We start from the raw sequence: 18,493 nt of genomic DNA, 5'->3' as shown, positions 1-18,493 counted from the left end.
GAGATGACTGCTATGGGGGGAGAACGGCATGGCTTAGGCATCAGCAGGAATCCTGGATAGGTCACTTACTAGCTTCATGATCTTGGGCAACTTGCCTTCTCAGCCTCAATTTCTTCATCTGCAGAAGGGGAACAACACCTCTTTTCTTTTCTTTTTATTTTTTTGAGACAGAGTTTCGCTCTTGTCGCCCAGGCTGGAGTGCAACGGTGCAATCTCAGCTCACTGCAACCTCCGCCTCCCAGGTTCAAGCGATTCTTCCCTCTCAGCCTCCCGAGTAGCTGGGATTACAGATGCCCACCACCATACCCAGCTAATTTTTATATTTTTAGTAGAGATGGGGTTTCATGGTATTAGCCAGGCTGGGTCTCGAACTCCTGACCTCAGGTGATCTGCCCACCTTGGCCTCCCAAAGTGCTGGAATTACAGGCATGAGCCACCGCGCCCAGCCAGAATAACTCTTCTCTTGCAGGACCACTGAGAAGACTATGGCTGATGTACATACAGCATTGTGCACGATCGCACGCAATATAAGGTAGCTTGAAATACTCACTGCAATCAGCCAACTGCCACAATCCAGTGATTTCTAAGGAGATGGCAGTTATAGGAAAGACACCCAGTGAGATGCTAAGCACGCTAAGTGACTACTAACCAGGCTCAGAAGTTGTAAACATGGCCTAGAATGGAGTGACAAGAACCAGGTAAGTTCTTGTCTTTATTAAGAGTGGATGCTAGGGATGGTGCACTCACCAGTCCACCATAAACGAATGAAGAGCCCCTTGTGACAGGACCCGACAGTGATCAGAGTAACAATCTAGACCATGTTTACAAGCAAGACACCACGCAAAGTGTTTCAGGCACGTATTAACTCATTTATCTTCAAGGTGACGCTGTTATCTTCATTTCACAATGATAAGGGAAGTGGCACACAGAGAAGCTAAGCAACTTCCCCAAGGTCACACAGCCAGTCATGGAGGAGTTCCTGGTTCAGCAGGAAGAGCAGATGAAAAGTCAAAATATCCCTCTTACAAGGGTGCTATACGAGTCCTGGGGATAACACCTCTTTTTCTGTGGTTGGGAGAAGAGAAAGCTTCAAATAATTCAAATTTTGCTGAAGCGGTTTCCCTCCAACATGTGGACAGGCATGAAGTGCAGACAGAGGGACTGCACAGACAGATGACACAGGGGTTGATCCCTGGCTCGGCAGGAAGGCCAGTAGGGCTGGACCATGAGTGTGGGCGTGGCAGGGGGAGCATCCACAGGCCCTGGGGGGATAAGCATGGTGCTGTGGGTGGGGTGGGACTGTTTAGCAGAGAGGACTATAGACCTAGATTTGCCCTTAAAAAGATCCTTCTCCTGCAGTTCTGGGATGGGTATGGGTGGCGAGACAGGAAGGAAGCAGGCCGCAAATTCAGTGCAGGGTTGGTAAAGCATGAGTATGCGCACGCACACACACTCTCAGCTACATGGGGGGCGGGGGTGGGGGTGGGAGGGGAGCTGCCTGGATCCTGGGATTTCAGGAATACCTTACAGGCTTATTTAAGGCTCTGATGTATCTTTCTAACTGCATACACCATTTGAGAATAAAGCTATGGAAAATGCTGTTTTTATATTATCTTTCCAGAATCTTGCACTGTTTTTCAAGGTACTTTTCTTTTCTTTGTTGTTTGACTCTTTAAATTGGCTTGCCTTCATCATCTCTGGAGGGATCAGTAAAGATTAGAAATGGATTATTTACCTTGTCATACAAATATACCTCCTCCCTCCACCCAAGAATTATGAGGAAGATGAGCTGTCCCTGTGTTAACGCCTGAATCGATCCCATTATCTACATTTCTGTGTGTGGCTAGCGCTCCAGCAGCCTAAGGCGGGAGCTGGAAATGACAGCCTTAGAGACAAGGAAGGCTCCAGGGAGGACGGAGAGGAATGCCTGCTGATGAATAAGGCGGGTGGCACCAGCAGGCTGCTTTGGGGAACAGAAGGTAACAGAGGTGATGCTTCTGTCTCTTTACAAGTCTGGAAAGACGGAAGCCTCGCCAACTGGCTTTCTGATCCAAGAAAATTTGAAAGACAAACATGGCTGGTGGAAGCAAAACGCTGACACCCAATGCAGATGGCCCAGCAGGGCTGACCTGCAATCCACCCCACCCCAAGGCAGCCCTTCCAATCCAAAGTGGACAGAGTGGCCTTATCCCAGAATCACTCAGGAAGCTTCTTCGAACACGACTGCCACACCCGCCCCACTGAGGTTCAGAAACATCTGTGCCTCGGGGTGATGGGCATCCTCACTGCCCTGGCCTTGGGGACGACACTTAGTAGCCATGGCACCAAATAAAGCCTCCTGTGGAAATGCCATTTCTCCAGCAGAGTGACACTACCCCCAAGTGAGCCCGTGCTGCCTCCCACAGACAGTAAGGGTAACAGAGGTACCCCTAGACCCACAGACAGCAAGGGTAACAGTGGTACCCCTAGAACATTCTGGGTCCACTGTTGATGTGGTTCAGGGGTATAAGCAGGTATACACTGTATTAGAAGCCCCAGAACACACAGACACCCCTAACTCAAAAATGTCACAGAAAGAGAAATTTCAACGTTAGGCTTTTCTCTCCTTAGGCATGCCAGAAACTTTAGAGAAGAAACATACGTTTTTATAGTTAGAGGAGGAGTTGCTTCTAATGCTTTGAGAGACTGCTCTGTGCTAAAGCTGATATCTCAAGTAAGGAGTTTTGGAGTAACTGTAAAGCCACATGGGAAACAAAATAAAATCAGACCCATTCTTTACCCAGCAGTGAGGATAAATAAACCTAAGTGCATCTGGGATCGAAACAAAACTGAACCAAAACCAAACATGAACAAACAAGGACAAAAGAAAGAAAGGGAGAGAGAGCAGGAAGGAAGGAAAGAGGGGTGGAGGGAAGGAAGGAGAGAGGGGGGAAAAGAATCCAAGTACAAGAAGACATAAAGTACCCCTTTATGATTCAGGAGTGGGAAAAACAAAAGTGTCTGCAACTTCATCGATTAGAAAAATGGACAAAAAATGTAAACAGTGCAGAACTGCCAAAGACAAAGAAGTCCTTCCATACATGAAATGAGGGTCGGCTTCCTTCATGAGAGACACGGCTTACAGCAGGACTCTCAGATGGAAGAGGTAAGCCTGCTGAGGGACTCTGGTGACATTTCACCATATTACATAGGCCCTGCCCTTCCACCCCACAGCCCCACTTCTCAGGACTCATAGCAAAGACACACGGCAAAATTATGAAACAATGCAGCACTGTGTCTCATAACATTTGCATGGAAACATGGTGAACATCCCTCAGTAGGGGACATTTTAAAAAACGATGTTCCATGTACATAAAAGAAAACCCAAGAGTGTAAAAGAGATGTGGGCCATCGCCATGAGCTGCTGTGGAGCGATCCTTGGGACGCAGAGACTGCGGGAACTGTGCAGCGCGGTACTTGCAGCCCCGCTACCTCTGCTTAACGAGAGGCAGAAAACAAAATCGTTTCGCTGGTATTTGTACAACGAAATGACAGATGGATAAGCAAACACTAATAAAAGCTGTGTATCTGTTGTAGGGGTTGGGAAGCAAAGTTGAGTGGACAGGGCATGTGCCTTATTTCATAGATCTGACTTTGGATCCATGAAAATGTTTTATGCAATTTACAAAGCAGCATTCAACCAAAAAGAAAATAAATCAGATCCGCTTGCAAACACTAAAGAGAACTGAAACAAACAAACCTGATTTACCCAGCAGTTTGGTGGCAGAACCATAGAGCAGAATTACTTCAAGTGACTGTGGGCAAGGTATTTTAAGGTAACCTGCCTGGATTAATCCTTAAGGATTAAAAGGACTGCAAAGAAATCGCAAGTCTTACTGAATTAATAATATCAGCATTAATATTTTCAAGATATTACATGTATGTATTTTATATTATGTGTTGATAAAGTAATAAGTAATTAAGTTAATGCCATTAACAGAGATCATCAGAGGAAAAAAAAAATCAAAGAAGTAAAAAATCCTGTAATCTCAAATTTGAATTAGCAATATCAACGCGAATCCAAAATTTATTTTTTGTTTTAAAAAAGCCCATGTCCTAGCTCTGTTTACTACAAAGATCTAAAAGATTGTAGTCTTCAAATACCATTTTCCATTAGTAAGAATGAGGGTCCCTGTGAGAAACGCATCATTTGAGTTTAATAAATCTTGTCACCCCAAAATCAAATACCATTAATGCTAGCTCAAAAGAACTCAGGAAGCAATCTGAAGAAGCCATTGGCCAATGAGGGGCAAAGTGAGCATCAAGAAGAGGAGGTTTTGACTGAAATAAATCAAACACAAAAATCTAAGTTCATAGTGACAGTTTAAACAAAACCCAAACAAACTAACAACAAAAACACCCCTTGTTTGCCTCTAGTTTAAAGTGGGAGAACACAAACTCATTATTCTAAAAATTGACAAGTAAAGGGAAAATCCAGGCATTTACCTACTTTTTCCAAGAAACATGTGATGCAAGAGAGAACTTCAGCTCATATAGGAAGGAATTAGAAAATGATGATTTTGGAACCCCTATGAAATACTGAACCACGGCAAGTTCACCAAGGGCTGCTAAAACCATGTGGTGGACGGGGCTGGCAGCCTTGGTGGGGAGGCTCCAGCTGGCTGCACTTGAACCTCTGCTCATCCAACACCATTAAACAGCAGCCAGGCTTCAGGCCTCCTCCACTCCAGGCAGCAGAGCACCCAGAGGACACCAGGCAGGAGAAATGCATCTGATCACACCATGACCACCACTCCCCAGGAATCCGGGAAACAGAGGAACTTATTAAAATAAACCACAAACATGCTATTAGCAAATGACCCACTTCTTTAACAAACAAAAGATGTTTAAAAAAACAGAAGAAAAACAGAGTGGTGAGAAAGACTATTCCATATCCAAGGAGACAGAGGTGAAATGGTATAGCATCCAAATGCCATTTGTGGGTCCTGCCTTAAATAACCTCAATTTAATTTAAAGGAGTTTTTTTGGTGACAACTGGGGAAATCTGAACATGGATTAGCTTTTAGATGATAGCAAGAAATTCTTATTTATTTTGTTAAGTGTAATAATATTGCAGTTATATCAAAACAAAAGGATCCTTATTTTTTTAGAGACAGGTACTGAGATGTACTTGCTGGCAAAAATTTAGGATTCTGAAATTCCCTTTAAAATAGAAGAGGAGGAGGAAGAGGAGGAGAAAAAAGGAAAAAGAGAGCTGAAGAGGAGGAGGAGGAGAAAATGTGTGAAAGGTAAGTAAGTTAGCAGGTTGAAGTTGCGTGATGGGTAAGTGGGGTTTCGTTATACACTTATGAAATGTGAAAATTTCCATAATAAAACTTTTTGTAACACGAAGGACACAAGAATCACTCGTTGAGTTTAGCAGCTTCCAGGAATCTGTATTTTGAGCATTCAGACCCTATATGGGACAGCTCCCACGTGGATGCAACTACTTCCTCAGGGCAGATGATCAGCCTGTGTCTCTTTCTGGAGGACTCTGCTGGCTCCGCAGGGTCGGCCTTCTGTGGTAACGGCATCCCACGTCCCTGTCCCTATATCCACACTGTGACTAGCTCCTTCCCAGGGTCATTCAAATGTGGTCTTGGGATTTGCTTTGGTCAATGGGATGGTGGCAAATGTGATGCTAAGAGAATCTTGAGAAGTCTTGTCCACTTCTCAAGTGGGGCCTAACCTTTCTTGCGATGCCTGGGAGCCTCAAGTAACCTGCTGGAGACACATGCCCAGTCACTCATCGCCATGGCAACAGCCCACAGCAACAACCAGACACGAGTGAACCTCTCCTGGACTGTCCAGCCCCAGCCAAGCTGGCCCAGGTGAGAAAGGCCACTCAACTAACAACGATCATACGTAATTGATTTTTGTTGTTTTAAGCCACTAAGGTTTGGGGCTATTTGTTCTCAGCAAAACCAACCTCATATAGTACAAAATCAAAAAGTGTAGGCAAAAGCATTTTTTTTTCCCATTTGCCCACTATCTTACGAAGATAAAACAGTTTGTGTTGTCCACCTCTTCAGATTTCATCCAGAGGTGAAGGATAATTACAGATGCAGTCTGGGCAGACACGGATTAGATCCCTTTCTGCCCCTTACTAGCTGGCCAAGCTCTGTGTACCACTTATACCTCTGAGCCTACCTTTTCTTCTCTTTAAAATGAGGACAAAACTGCTGCCTGCCCAGCAAGGATGTCTGAGGAATTAAACAAAACAGATTCCCAGCACAATCAAACCTCAGCAGACCAGCTCTTATCAGTGGTGGTTCCTTACCCGTCCACGAGCCCTTGCTGTTTAATGATCCTGTGGGATTCCTCCCTGGAGATCCTCCCGTGAAACCAGTGCTGTGTCCTGTGAATCACTGTGAGGGGGAGAGAGGAGGAGGGCAGGATGGTGGCGCCTCTGCAGAATGGCTTCCTTGACAGCACAACCAACTCTGATCAACGCAGAGCCCCCGACTCCCCCAGCTACAGCTTATGTGGTGCACTCTGGGCACAGGCAAATTTGTAAGGCTCGGGGGAGTGAAGGGGGTGTTGTTTGATTTTCTTTATGTACAAAAACATCAGGCAATGTGCCTGTTTACCTGTACTTAGGGTAGAAGGGTGGAGGGGACTTTGGCTACCTAGGATGTTCATCCGTGTGCTTCGCTTCTGCAAAAGAAATTCCACATTAGCACCGAGGACAGCAGACAGACACACCAAGTCACGGCAGGGCACTGGGTCGGGTGCTTGACTGGGCTCACAAGGGCCCTTGCCCCATCTGAAGCCCCCACTGACCCCTGAGAACAAAGAGCTCAGGGTTCCCAGTTGTTAAGAACACCCTGAGATATCTCTAGTAGCCCCAGTACCGAAGTAGAGATGCTTATTTCTCACGCTGAAGACATACGATGAAAACGCCATGAACATCCTGATAACTCTCAGGAGAAACACACGAGCCTTTCTATTAAACTCACGCAGTTCTCAAAGCACTGGGCGCTGGACTTCCCGTGCTTGGGACTCCCTGAGGCTGAAGTACAGAAAATGCCAGAGTACAGGCTCCTGTTTTGCACAAGGCCTTTAAGTCTCAGGAGCTTGGAAGCTGAGTGATAGTCTTTCTACCTGGAGATTAAGAACCTAAGCCTTGGGGGTGAGGGAGTAGCCCAAGGCCTCCAGGCTGTTAGCAGCAGACCCTGATGTGAACACCTGCAGGCCCCACTCAGGCCTGGGCTCTATGCACTCCACAGACAGCCACTGCCGGTTCATCAGAACAGTTCTGCACGGGGGGCCAGGGTGGGCAGAGAGTTCTGTTCCTCTCCTGTCCCTTCCATGAAAGCCCAGGGACAGGGGGCAGTGGGGAAAGGCTGGGTGCTGGGAACGTGGAAGGGGCCTAGAAGGGCCAACTGCTTCCTGCAGCTGAGAACTCAGAGGACCCCCACCCAACAGGCCACCCCTCTTGCCAACCCGCATAGAGCCGTTCTCTGGGAGAAGACCACGTGGTGGGGCTGCCACCTTGAGGGAGCCCCTCCAGGCTGGCCAGGGCCGGGGCCTTACCCTCCAGGCGTGGCCCTCCTCCAGGGCTGCGCTCTGGGCCTCTGCCGGATTCTCTATCACGCGTCCTGTTTGCCCAGAAAAATCCATTGCCACGAGGGAGTTCTCGGAGACACTGCGCTGAAAAGGGAAGGTCACGGTTCTTAAAATATAGGGAAATAAGGCAGAGTGGAGTCTTGGCGTGAAACTATCATCAAGATGGTCAGGAAAGGGGAGCAGGGAATGCCCGTTTTCTACCTCTGAACTCCCCAAGTTTCAGGTGGGAAATTCACTGGTTTAGCCTGAAAATTCAGTGGCCCCTTCGGTTCTTCTTAAGAATGAAACACATTCTAGTCCTCCCTGAGTATTAAAAAGGCTGCTGGTGAGGCCCCCAGTACCCGCAGCATTTGGACCATGTGGTCCTTCACAGGGTCCTGACCTGCACTCCAACACATCAAAGAAATCGATAGCCAGTGTGAGCCTAGGCCTCCCCAGTGAGTCATTCCCTCAGGGACGTGCGTTCAGGAAAACTCATGGACTCTTTCTGTGGCACCATTTGGCATCTCAAAGGGGCAGACACTGAAGGACCCTCAAGACTATATTTTGAGAAGATGAAGTGCTTCTGCCCCTTTGAGAACAGAGTGTCCAGAGCACAAGAGGAACGATGACAATCTCTAAATTCTCACCAGGGAATGAATGCTGCATAATAGTCAACAGCTCCCATGGGTCCCAAGGCTTAAGGAACAAAGGCAAAAAGCAGGAAAGGCAGTGCCCCACAAGGCCAAAAGTTGTTGCTGCCATTTTTGAGCATTTAAAGAAAGCCACCTACTTACACAACCCTGAGGGGAGATGCAGGGACGGGAGAAGAATGGCAGAGGAATTCACTCCCCGCCGTTACGCTGTTGAGACTACAAAACCGACGTCATCGTGGGACATAATGGCTTCGCTGAAATGCGCACACACTCTCCGGAGGTTCTCTTGCCCACCCCGTGTGAAATGAGGCGTCCTTAACACGTGTGATGCAGAAGCTGAAACGGCACTAGACTTCTGAAGGTTCTGGCTTTACTTACCACTGGCGTTGAGAACGGGGATAGCAAGGCCTTCCTCTGCTGAGGGATTCGGTAGTTCTGGTAAAGGAGCATTCCATACTGGAGGGGAGAAGCCACAGTGAGTGACCGGCCCGGGAGCCCCGAGGGCTGGCATGTGACAAACGCCACAGCAGGAAAGGGCAATGTTGAGTGCAGAACAGGGAGTCATGCCCTGTACCAGCCTCCAGGAGCCTGAGTGCCGCTGACCCTGATCAATGCAGGGATTAGGGGCAATGATGCCCCTTGAAATAAAAAATCCGAGTATAGCTTTTGACTTCCCCAAAACTTACCTACTGGTAGGCTACTGTTGACCAGAAGCCTTACTGACAACATAAACAGTTAATTAACATATATTTTGTATGTTATATGTATTCTATACTGTATTTTTTATAAGGAAGCTAGAGAAAAAAATGTTATTAAGAAAATAATAAGAGAAAATACAATTACGGGATTGAACTGCATTTACTGATCCTGTAAGTTTACATTGTTGACATAATGAATTATCTGTGTGATGTAGAGGGCAACCGTTCAAACTCTATCAAGCAATTTAAGTTTTTCTTGTAATGTCATGACTTTTCTCTGTTCTTGGGAGCACTTCCAGTTTCACTAGTGACATTTCATATGGGTCCCATGGTGTTCCTTAAAGTTCCTGTATTGCACTACACACAAGGAAAAATACTCCAGAAACATGAGCCCAGTTTTTACTATAACACGTAATTTACTGGAGAGAGCATCTGCTCATGGGGAGATAATTAGCAACACAAGGTGGGTTTTTAAAAGGGTATTTGCAACATCTGAGTTCACTGTAGCAACAGGAGGTGGCTACAAAATTATGAGTAATTTTATGCAGTTCTGAGGTTATCCACATCTTTGTTTGTTCACATCTCTTGACTACAAATGGTACCATATACAGTCGGTGTTTGTGTGCATTCAGTTTTGATAAACTTTAACTTTTTATAATAGATTTCTATATATAAAAAAATCTCTAAGTGGAACTACACAGTTCAAATCATTCAACTTCACATTCAATATGGTGCACGCCTCAGTGCTGCTGCTACTGTTGCCCCTCAGGAGGGAAGAGCTGACTGGTTTGGAATAAGCAGGACAGTGACAAACATAATAATAATAACATCAAGAGCAAGTAATCTTATTGAGTGCCACTATGGGTTAGGTATGTGTCTAAGTGCTTTATGCTGTTATTTCATTTAATCCTCTCCATTTTATGAGCTGTATACTATAATTATCCCCATGTTACACAGCACATAACTGAAGCACAGAGGAATGAGGCAAGCTGCCCGCAGTCACGACTTTGAACGTACACGGCCTGTTCCAGACCCAGTGCCCTCCCTAGCCGAGGCTTGCCACCTAATTGGCTCAGCAGTCTGTGCTTTCTGATCCTGGCAATTAGGACTTGGGGCCCTGCAAAGTCTTACACACATCCACCATCCCAGCCTACACACCCGAATCACACATTCCAATCACGTGGAGCAGAAGAGTCAGAAACAGGAAGCGAAGTCATCAAGTGGGACACCTCTTCTTTTATGGGATCTAAGCTTAGTTCTGGCTCTAGGTCTGCCATACTCATTTCTAAGATAAAAATATCTAGAACATGATGCAAAGGTCTAACAGAGGAACAACTGCACTCCAGCGAGAGAAGAGTGAGAACAGGTCAGGAGAAATATTGGATGAGATAATGCCAAGAACTTTCCAAAGTTGACCAAAAGACGTCAAATTACAGATTCAGGGTGTAGGATAAATAAGCCCACTCCAAGCATATCGTGGAAAGATTGCTGAGAAACAGACACAAAGAAAATGTCAAAAACAACCAGAGGAAAACATGCATTATTTTCACAGAAGCAATGGGAAGACACACAGCTAATGTTTTTACATAAATTATAAGATTCAGAAGACAATGCAGCGGGAAGATGCAGAAGAGAATAACCGCTAACCTTGCATCCTATAACCAGTGAAATGTTCCTTCAAGAATGAAAGTGAAACAAAAACTGAGAAAATTTCTTAGGCCCACATGAAAAGAACTGCTAAGTTGAGGTCTCCTAGTCCCAGAGGGAAGAATGCGAATTCAGGAAAGATTAAAGCGCAAAGATGTAAGTGATTAACATTAAAATTGAGTATATAAAACAGTAACAACATTATGTCTTAAGAGGTTTTATATATACGACAAGAATCCTTCAAAAGGGACAGTGGAGCAAATGGAACGAAAGGTCCTCATGCCTGCCTGAAAGCAGTCAGTAAACGTACTACATTATAGAAGACTTTCATAAGTTCAAGGTGCATGTTAGGCTGGGTGCGGTGCCTCACGCCCGTAATCCCAGTACTTTGGGAGGCCAAGGCGGGCAAATTGCTTGAGCCTAGGAGTTTGTGACCAGCCTAGGCAACATGGCAAAACCCTGTCTCTATAAAAAATACAAAAATTAGCCAGGCATGGTAGTGCATGCCTGTAGTTCCAGCTACTCAGGAGGCTGAGGTGGGAGGATGGTTTGAGCCCGGGAGGTTGAGGCTACAGTGAGATGAGCTCATGCCACTCTACTCCCGCCTGGGGGGCAGAGTGAGATCCTGACTCAAAAAAACAAAAAAACAAAAAAACAAAGGTGTGATATCTAGGGTAACCACGAGAAAATAGTAAATGTACATATAAGTATTGCATTAATAGAGGGAAAAACATAAAAATACTTAATAAATCTAAAAAAATTAAGAGAAAAGGAATACAGGAGAAGTGGGACAACCAGGAAAAAACTGCAAATGGCAGGTTCAAATATAAATATGATGATCACACTAAATAATACAATTATTATTATTAATACAATTATTAATAATTGTATTATAATAAATATAAGAGATATTCCTTAAACATAAGGACCCAGAAAGGTAGAAAAAAGACAGTCCAAGAAAAACTATGTAATGAAGCAAAGCTGAGGTAAAAAGCGTTAATTAAATTAATATGAACCAGATTAGACTCTGGGGCAAGGAGCACTGCTAGAGATAATAAAGCATATTTCACGTCTTAGAATTGACATACCAGGAAGATACAAATATTCTGAATTTTGGGCACCTAATTAACATACACATTTTATTTTATTCACGTTTGCATGTATATATCTACATCTATGGGTGTGTGTAGACAGAAAAGATTAAATGGTAATAAATAATTGTTGCAAAGTTTTAATGCTGCGTTCATTGCCTTTTCAACGTCAGGTCATGTAAAACCAAAGCAACCAGTACTAGGGACTCTTGCGTGGATGACGCAAGACCTCCCTCTTGGGGATGAATTTCTACAGCAGATTAAGAGACTTCTAGAAGACAGAGGAAGGAGGAAAGATGGTAATAAATAATTGTTGCAAAGTTTTAATGCTATTTGCATAGCTCCTATAGCATCCAAGAAATTACCTAACAAACAATGTAACAGGAAGGAATGAGACAAAAGATTATCTGCTGGCGCTATCTACTAAGAGCATCTTTCTGAAAAGCTAAGTATAGCTAGGCCAGCTTTCTCCTATGTAGACCCAAGCTATAAGATTTATTTATTTTTTTCAAGAAAGTGTATCTGTGTGGGTAAAGATGTAAGAAGGTCCTAGGTTAATTCAAAATAACAACCCAGCTCTGCCTTTCCACGGTTGATATGAAGATGCTGTTTGTAGTAAATGGTAAAAGGGCCCTGTCAGCTTCAGCCCTCAGACCCTCTTATCCTCTAAAAGGGGATCCGGTGTCCTGTGTCCTCTTCTGGAGGAAGGCAGAGCACACACACGGGATGCCTTGTTTTAGAACGATTGTCAACATGGAGACCCTGGAGTCATAAAGAGTTGCCTCTCCACTGTCCCTAACTCTATCCAGGTATCATTTCTGTATAGTGGGTAATGAATCAGTGCCAACAAGACTGAAATGGCATTTCGACTGCATTACAATCCTATGGCTGTTTGAGGCAGAAACATGTCACTTGCACTCCACTTGAGACTGGCCCCGAGGCCGTCACTGCTACCTTCCTGTCAGGTCTGGCTCCCCAGCCTCCTATAAGAATAGTACTAAGATGTATCCTTAATGTCTCTAGAATCTGTGTATCACTGGATGCAAAGTGCTTCCCTGCAAAGTGGCAGGGACAAAAGGAATGCATTCAGGACTGATTGCAGCTTCCAGGCGGCTCTAGGGAGGGCAGCAAAGCATGGTAGTGAGGAAAGGGGTTCTGGGGCCAGAATGTCAGGGCTCTGACCCGGCTCTGCCACATCGCAGCAGCCACAGCTTGGGCCTCAGTTTTGTCATCCACATAATGATGATGATAATATGCATGCCACTGAGCTGTCACAAACAGTAAAGTGATAAAGAATGCCTGGCCCATAGCAAATGCTCAAAAATAATCTTAATATTACGTAACACATCATTGTTAACACTGACAACAATAAAGTCAGTTCGTTTTGCATTAGTCACTCTGCCCACATCCTTTCCTGTGGCTCGTTATGTTAGTGCAACAAAGGAGAGACGCCCAAGAAACAGTGGTTAAGAAGCTACTACCTGGATTTATTATGTATTACCCAAAGTAATAGAATTCATAGCTTCCTGGAGTATACTACCACTTTCCTTTTTCATTTCCTTTTTTTTTTTTGCCTTTTCCAAAACAGATTATTCATTTGCAGATTAAAATTTCAACTATATACAGACACCTTTAAAAGATCACCCGTGGCCGCTGCCCCCTGTCTGCACAGCTGCCTCTCCCATCTCCTCTCCCTACTAAGCAACCTCTTTCTTCTCTCCTGCAGTCTCACAGAATGTTCACGAGCATACCATCTAATACAAATATTCCCTTCACACAAATGTAGCATTCTCTCTATATGCTGTTCCGTATTTTGCTTTTTAATTGTTAGTAATTTTTCCACAACAGGACACAAAGAGCAATCTCATTCCTTCTGGAGGTCCATGCAGAAGACTGCCCTCGATGGACATTATGTCACCTGTGTGACCAGTGCCCACTGGTGACCCTTACACACTGAAAACTGGCTTATAACAGGAGTGGTCTATGATCTATGATGTATTAACATGGACGTTTCCTCTTCCATTATGAATTCATAAAATTTTGATTTTCATAATTCTTTTTGTTATCAGTGGAAACATAAAATAAGGTTCTGGGAGAGAGATACAGGAAACCAATCTGTGGAACTTTTGGTCTGGGCCCCAGCCTCCTATAAAATGGCACTAGGATGCATCCTTAATGTCTCTGGAATCTGTGGATTACTGGGTACAAAGTGCTACCTGCCAAATGGCCACAACAACAGGACTACATTCAGAATTGGATCTGCAGCACCTCCAGGAAAGTTTTGAGCTATGCTTCCTTCGGCTCCTCCATCTCCTTAATTGACTCCACCTTGAGTCTCTGGACCAGATAAAAGGCCACTACAGTTCAATGAAGGCTGGGAGTTTTTGTAAAGAAATCCCTGGACCATTGTATCCATCGGCTCCAAACGAACATCTCCTATGGAGACCCCTGGACTTTAGCCAAGCTTATCTGGGCCAGCTAACTTGCAACTCACAAGGACTCTGTAGACTTAATTCCAGACATGTGGGATATGGTATGTGTGCAAAGGAACACTGTGGGAAATCCAAAGTGATTACAATAAACAGTCGTATGAAATCACTCTGGCAATTAGCATGAAATTGCTGTCAAGGGCATTACTCCATATGCAGTTCCACGTGATACATTTCCTTTAGAACTTACAGTCAGGAGGTACCGTCTCCGCTGAGGAGCTACAGTGAGCTGTGTAATTCATCATGTTTACTTCATGGTCCTGGCTTTTTGGGAACCTGAGAGTTGGTTCAGTCGTGAAGATAATTAACACCTCATGTACTATTTCCTTTCTCCCTGGTCCTGATTTTTCGAATCCTATTCTTCTAATCTAGTGGTCTCAACCAGGGGCAATTCCCCACCCTCTGGCTCCAGGGCACATTTGGCAACATTTAGAGACATTTTTTGGTTGTCTCAACTGGCCAGGTGTGAGACTGGCATCTAGCAGGCAGAGACCAGGTATGCCACACAGCTAAGTGGCCTGCAATGCTTGGATGTCCCCCAGACCTCCAACAAAGAATTATTCCACCCAAAATGTCAGTAAGTACTGAGTCTGGAAAACCTAGCTCTAACCTGTTTAATATTAGGCCCTCTGTTAAAAGTTCCTGAGATCTTCTTTAGAAAGATGCTTAACTACATTTGATAAATAAAATATTGTGACAAAACAGCAGAAAAGTTACGAGCATTTTCCTGCCAGAACAGACAAAGTATTGTGCCTATCATGGACTGGGCCCAGGTTGTGTACCACTTAGCTGAATAATAAGCCATCCTTCGGGGACTTCAGAGGAGACAGAAAAACAAACTAGCACAAGACAACGTAACGTGGTTAGCACAACAGGACAAAGAGGAAGAGGCCTCTCACTCTGTCGAGGGACTGGATTTTATGGGAGGAGAACCTGCCTTCTGACTTTGTCTATTCTGGCAAGTCCAGAGGCCAATTTTCACGAAGAGATGTGCACTCAACACAAACTGCAAGATGTCACATACCTTCAGGAGTCTGAACGCTGTCATCCAGCACGTCCTGGTTTGCTCATCCTCTGCACAGAGCAACCTCAGCTCTTTAGCTTCATTCCTGACTTTGTTTGGCTACAGGAGGTAAAAGAAAGTTCTGTTAGTGTTACACAGGGAGTCAGAAACAGCTTCTGTCAAGGCAGGGCTGCATCTGACACAAACCAGAGACAACCAGCTGGAGATCCCCCTAGCAAGGAGCACAGCAGATGCACACACACCTGTGTGTTAAGCATTCATTCATCCGCCTTCCTGACAAGCCTTTATTAAGTGCCTATCATGGACTGGCCCCAGGTTGTGTACCACTTAGCTGAATACTAAGCCATCCTTCGGGAACTTCAGAGAAGACAGAGAAACAAACCAGCACAAGACAACGTAACGTGGTTAGCACAACAGAACAAAGAGGAAGAGGCCTCTCACTCTGTCGAGGGACTGGATTCTATGGGAGGAGAACCTGCCTTCTGACTTACAGAAGGAGAGATCTTAAAGTTGCCCCCAGGCCACTGAGAGGAGGGGCGGCTGCAGAGCGTAGCCAAGAGGGGAAACCCCTGAGGAGCGCAGGGATTCTGACGTCTGAGCAGCCCAAAGATCAGACCCCAAGTAGAAGGTCCAGAGAGGGAGACTGATGTTGGCTCTCGAGAAGGAGACAGGGGGAAGAAGGCACCCCGAGGCGGGTGCAGGCACCATGGGGAGAAGACAGGTGCCCCTCCACAGGCAGGGCCCTTTGGTGAGGGAAGAGAATTGTTGCAGGGATAAACTGACCTGCATCTCCACAGGAACCCCGACCTCAGACTCAAGAAACAATGCTGGACACGGCCCCAGCTCTCCCTCTCCAGAATCTGGAGGGGTTGAGGGACAGGTGTGACTACCCTGTGCTCGGCTGCTGCTATGAGAGAAGCAAGCAGAGACTGTGTTTGCAGACATGCAAGCATGGCTGGTGTGGGCTGGTGGGAAGGGAGCGTGCCCGCTGCTGCTCACACCTCCAGCCCCGCCTGAGGCTGCCTTGGGCCTCTAGCTGGTGTGAATTAGACGCCTATTACTTACAACGGCAAGAGTATTCCCTGAGCAAGGTATGAAGTGATATTTTGGAAAGAAATTTTCTCCTAAGGAGGGGCTCCCCGTGTTCTGTGTTCTCGGGATGCAGCTTGGGCTATGGCTCGTAAGTCAGCCTACGGCGCAAACTCCAAGCACAACTATTCACTGGCTACTGGATGTGGGCAATGTGGCCAACTTCCTATCCCACAAGGGGCTATGAAGATTAAATAAGATAATGGATGTAAAACTCTTAGTGGAACATCTCATGCACAGTAAGCATTCAGTAAATATCATCTACCATTATGATTATTAATACCATCACAACCTCATCAGGGGAAGAGGAGTGGGCTCTGCCCACAGGTGTGTGCACATGTGTATGTGTGTCTATATACATTTGTGGATAATGTATGTGTATGCACACAGGTATATAGCTATACATGTATGTACACACATGTGGTATGTGCATGTAGATGTGTGTGCACACGTGTGTGTGTGCATGCAGAGGGTGGGCCGCATTGTGTCCATTCCTATCTGACTGTCCCCACAGCCAGAGGCCCACACAGAAGCCATCAGCTCACTCAGTACCATGCAGGCAACCCAGGTGACAGGCTGGAGGTCCTCTCCCTTGCCCTGCCTCCCCTTCCAGCTACTAGTACTGGGCTACAGCCACAGCCCACCCTTTGAAGCCAAAAGCCACCCTCCCTAAAATACTGAGCCCACTGGCCACACTGTCTATCCCTGTTTGCTTGTCCTTGAGCTTCTGAGCTACTCAAGGGCTGACAGCAGCACGTGTACAATAGATGTTTTTACAGGAATGGAGAAATCCAGTGTGAAACTATATTTCCGTTGAAGACAACAGAGGCAACAATCAAGTGCTGGGCAAGAGAAGAAGTCAGTTTCCGGTGGGTTGCTGAGCATGCGCGCCGTCTGTGGACAGCTCGGGGGTACCTTTATGCAGAGCCCGTGGTCTGTAGGGGCGCTGTACTGCTTCCTGCCAGCGATCAGGGAGAAGATGTTGCTGTCCTCCAGGTCGGCCAGCAGCTGCAGGTGTCTGGGTTCCTGTGACAACAATGGCCAGGTTAAAGTCTCAAGCCCAGCAAAGGGCAAATGTGTTCACCTCCGGTAGACAGAGGGCAGTCTCTGCACACTTATAAGCACTTTCCCCGATGACACTTTACATGTTACATATGATTATTACATGAGGTATAATAAGTGCTAAACTAAAACCAAATTCACCCAGTCTCACCCAAAACACCCACTTCCCCAATTCTCAGACACACAAGACTGTTGGAACGTATTTGATACTTCTGCCAAATCAAAGCCCCATGACCAGATATTCAAGATAAAAAGCAGAAGAAAATCTATAACCCAAAGGTCAGAGTTAAGAGCACAGGGCCTATCTGCCTTTGGTTTGCTGTGCATCCAGAGTCCAATCGTACCCTGGGTTTTCCCACTGGTAGCTTGTCCCACCCTTCTCCTCCTCAACTCTCCAGCCCAGCTCTGTTTCCTGCTCTACGAAATAATCTCCCGACTTCAGCACACACGAGGACGCTGAGTGGGCCACACAGCACAGCTGGGAGGTCAGGACACTACCATGCCCTGTGTCAGACCAAAGCCCCTCTCTGCAGATGACCCCCCTTCTCTCTGGCCCATGCGTCGGCAGCCGCTGACTTCCCAGAGTTGGCCTGATGCTCAACACCTGTGCCAGGGTCCCGCCAGCTCCCTTTCCCCTTTGCTGGCCAGAGTAAAAGAGACCGTAGCCCTCAGATGGTAAGTGCTCAGCCACGTTGAATGGACATGGCTCCTGCCACAGGGTGTATGTGGACAGCACGAGAAGAGAGCAGGCAAGAGTGTACATGGGAGCGAAGGAGCCTCCGGCCTAAGCCCTCAATGCTACCAGCTGTCTTTTGAGGGCCTGCAGCTGTTTTCCATCTCCCACCTTCTTCTCACTGCGGATACATGCAAACCTGCAATTTATTTCATAAAATATCTGATACATAAAGTTACACTGGCATTAGGGTGGCAATCATCTATCAAACATCTTTACAGCTAGCTTAAATCCCAACTTATGGGAACTAGGCCAGTCTCTGAAGTGATGGGGCAGCCAGGGGGGTCTGCTACCAACCCACAGTGGGGGTGGGGCTGGGCAGGTGGGGTTCTTAGGTATGTATTATTTATTACCTAGTTTCTGAGGGAGACCAGGAAACCTGTGACTCCAAGTTTAGCTGTTGCACAATTAGCTTAT

At 45.9% G+C, this 18,493-nt stretch overlaps 1 protein-coding gene across 6 annotated transcripts in view; it reads right to left on the bottom strand.

Annotated features, from left to right (window-relative positions):
• GRB10 (growth factor receptor bound protein 10) overlaps nt 1-18,493 on the bottom strand; it is a 203,648-nt gene that overhangs the window by 7,623 nt on the left and 177,532 nt on the right. For all 6 annotated transcript variants that reach the window (XM_025379745.1, XM_025379747.1, XM_025379742.1 and 3 more), the window contains 6 exons: nt 17,197-17,307; nt 15,193-15,291; nt 8,622-8,699; nt 7,576-7,692; nt 6,630-6,696; nt 6,320-6,407 (listed from right to left, as the gene is read on the bottom strand). In XM_025379745.1, coding sequence (XP_025235530.1) covers nt 6,320-6,407; nt 6,630-6,696; nt 7,576-7,692; nt 8,622-8,699; nt 15,193-15,291; nt 17,197-17,307 — 560 coding nt within the window. The remainder of the gene's footprint in view (nt 1-6,319; nt 6,408-6,629; nt 6,697-7,575; nt 7,693-8,621; nt 8,700-15,192; nt 15,292-17,196; nt 17,308-18,493) is intronic.

The sequence above is a fragment of the Theropithecus gelada genome, chromosome 3 (assembly GCF_003255815.1).
Source record: "Theropithecus gelada isolate Dixy chromosome 3, Tgel_1.0, whole genome shotgun sequence".
NCBI lineage: Eukaryota > Metazoa > Chordata > Mammalia > Primates > Cercopithecidae > Theropithecus > Theropithecus gelada.
This window is presented reverse-complemented; position numbering and strand designations above follow the sequence as displayed.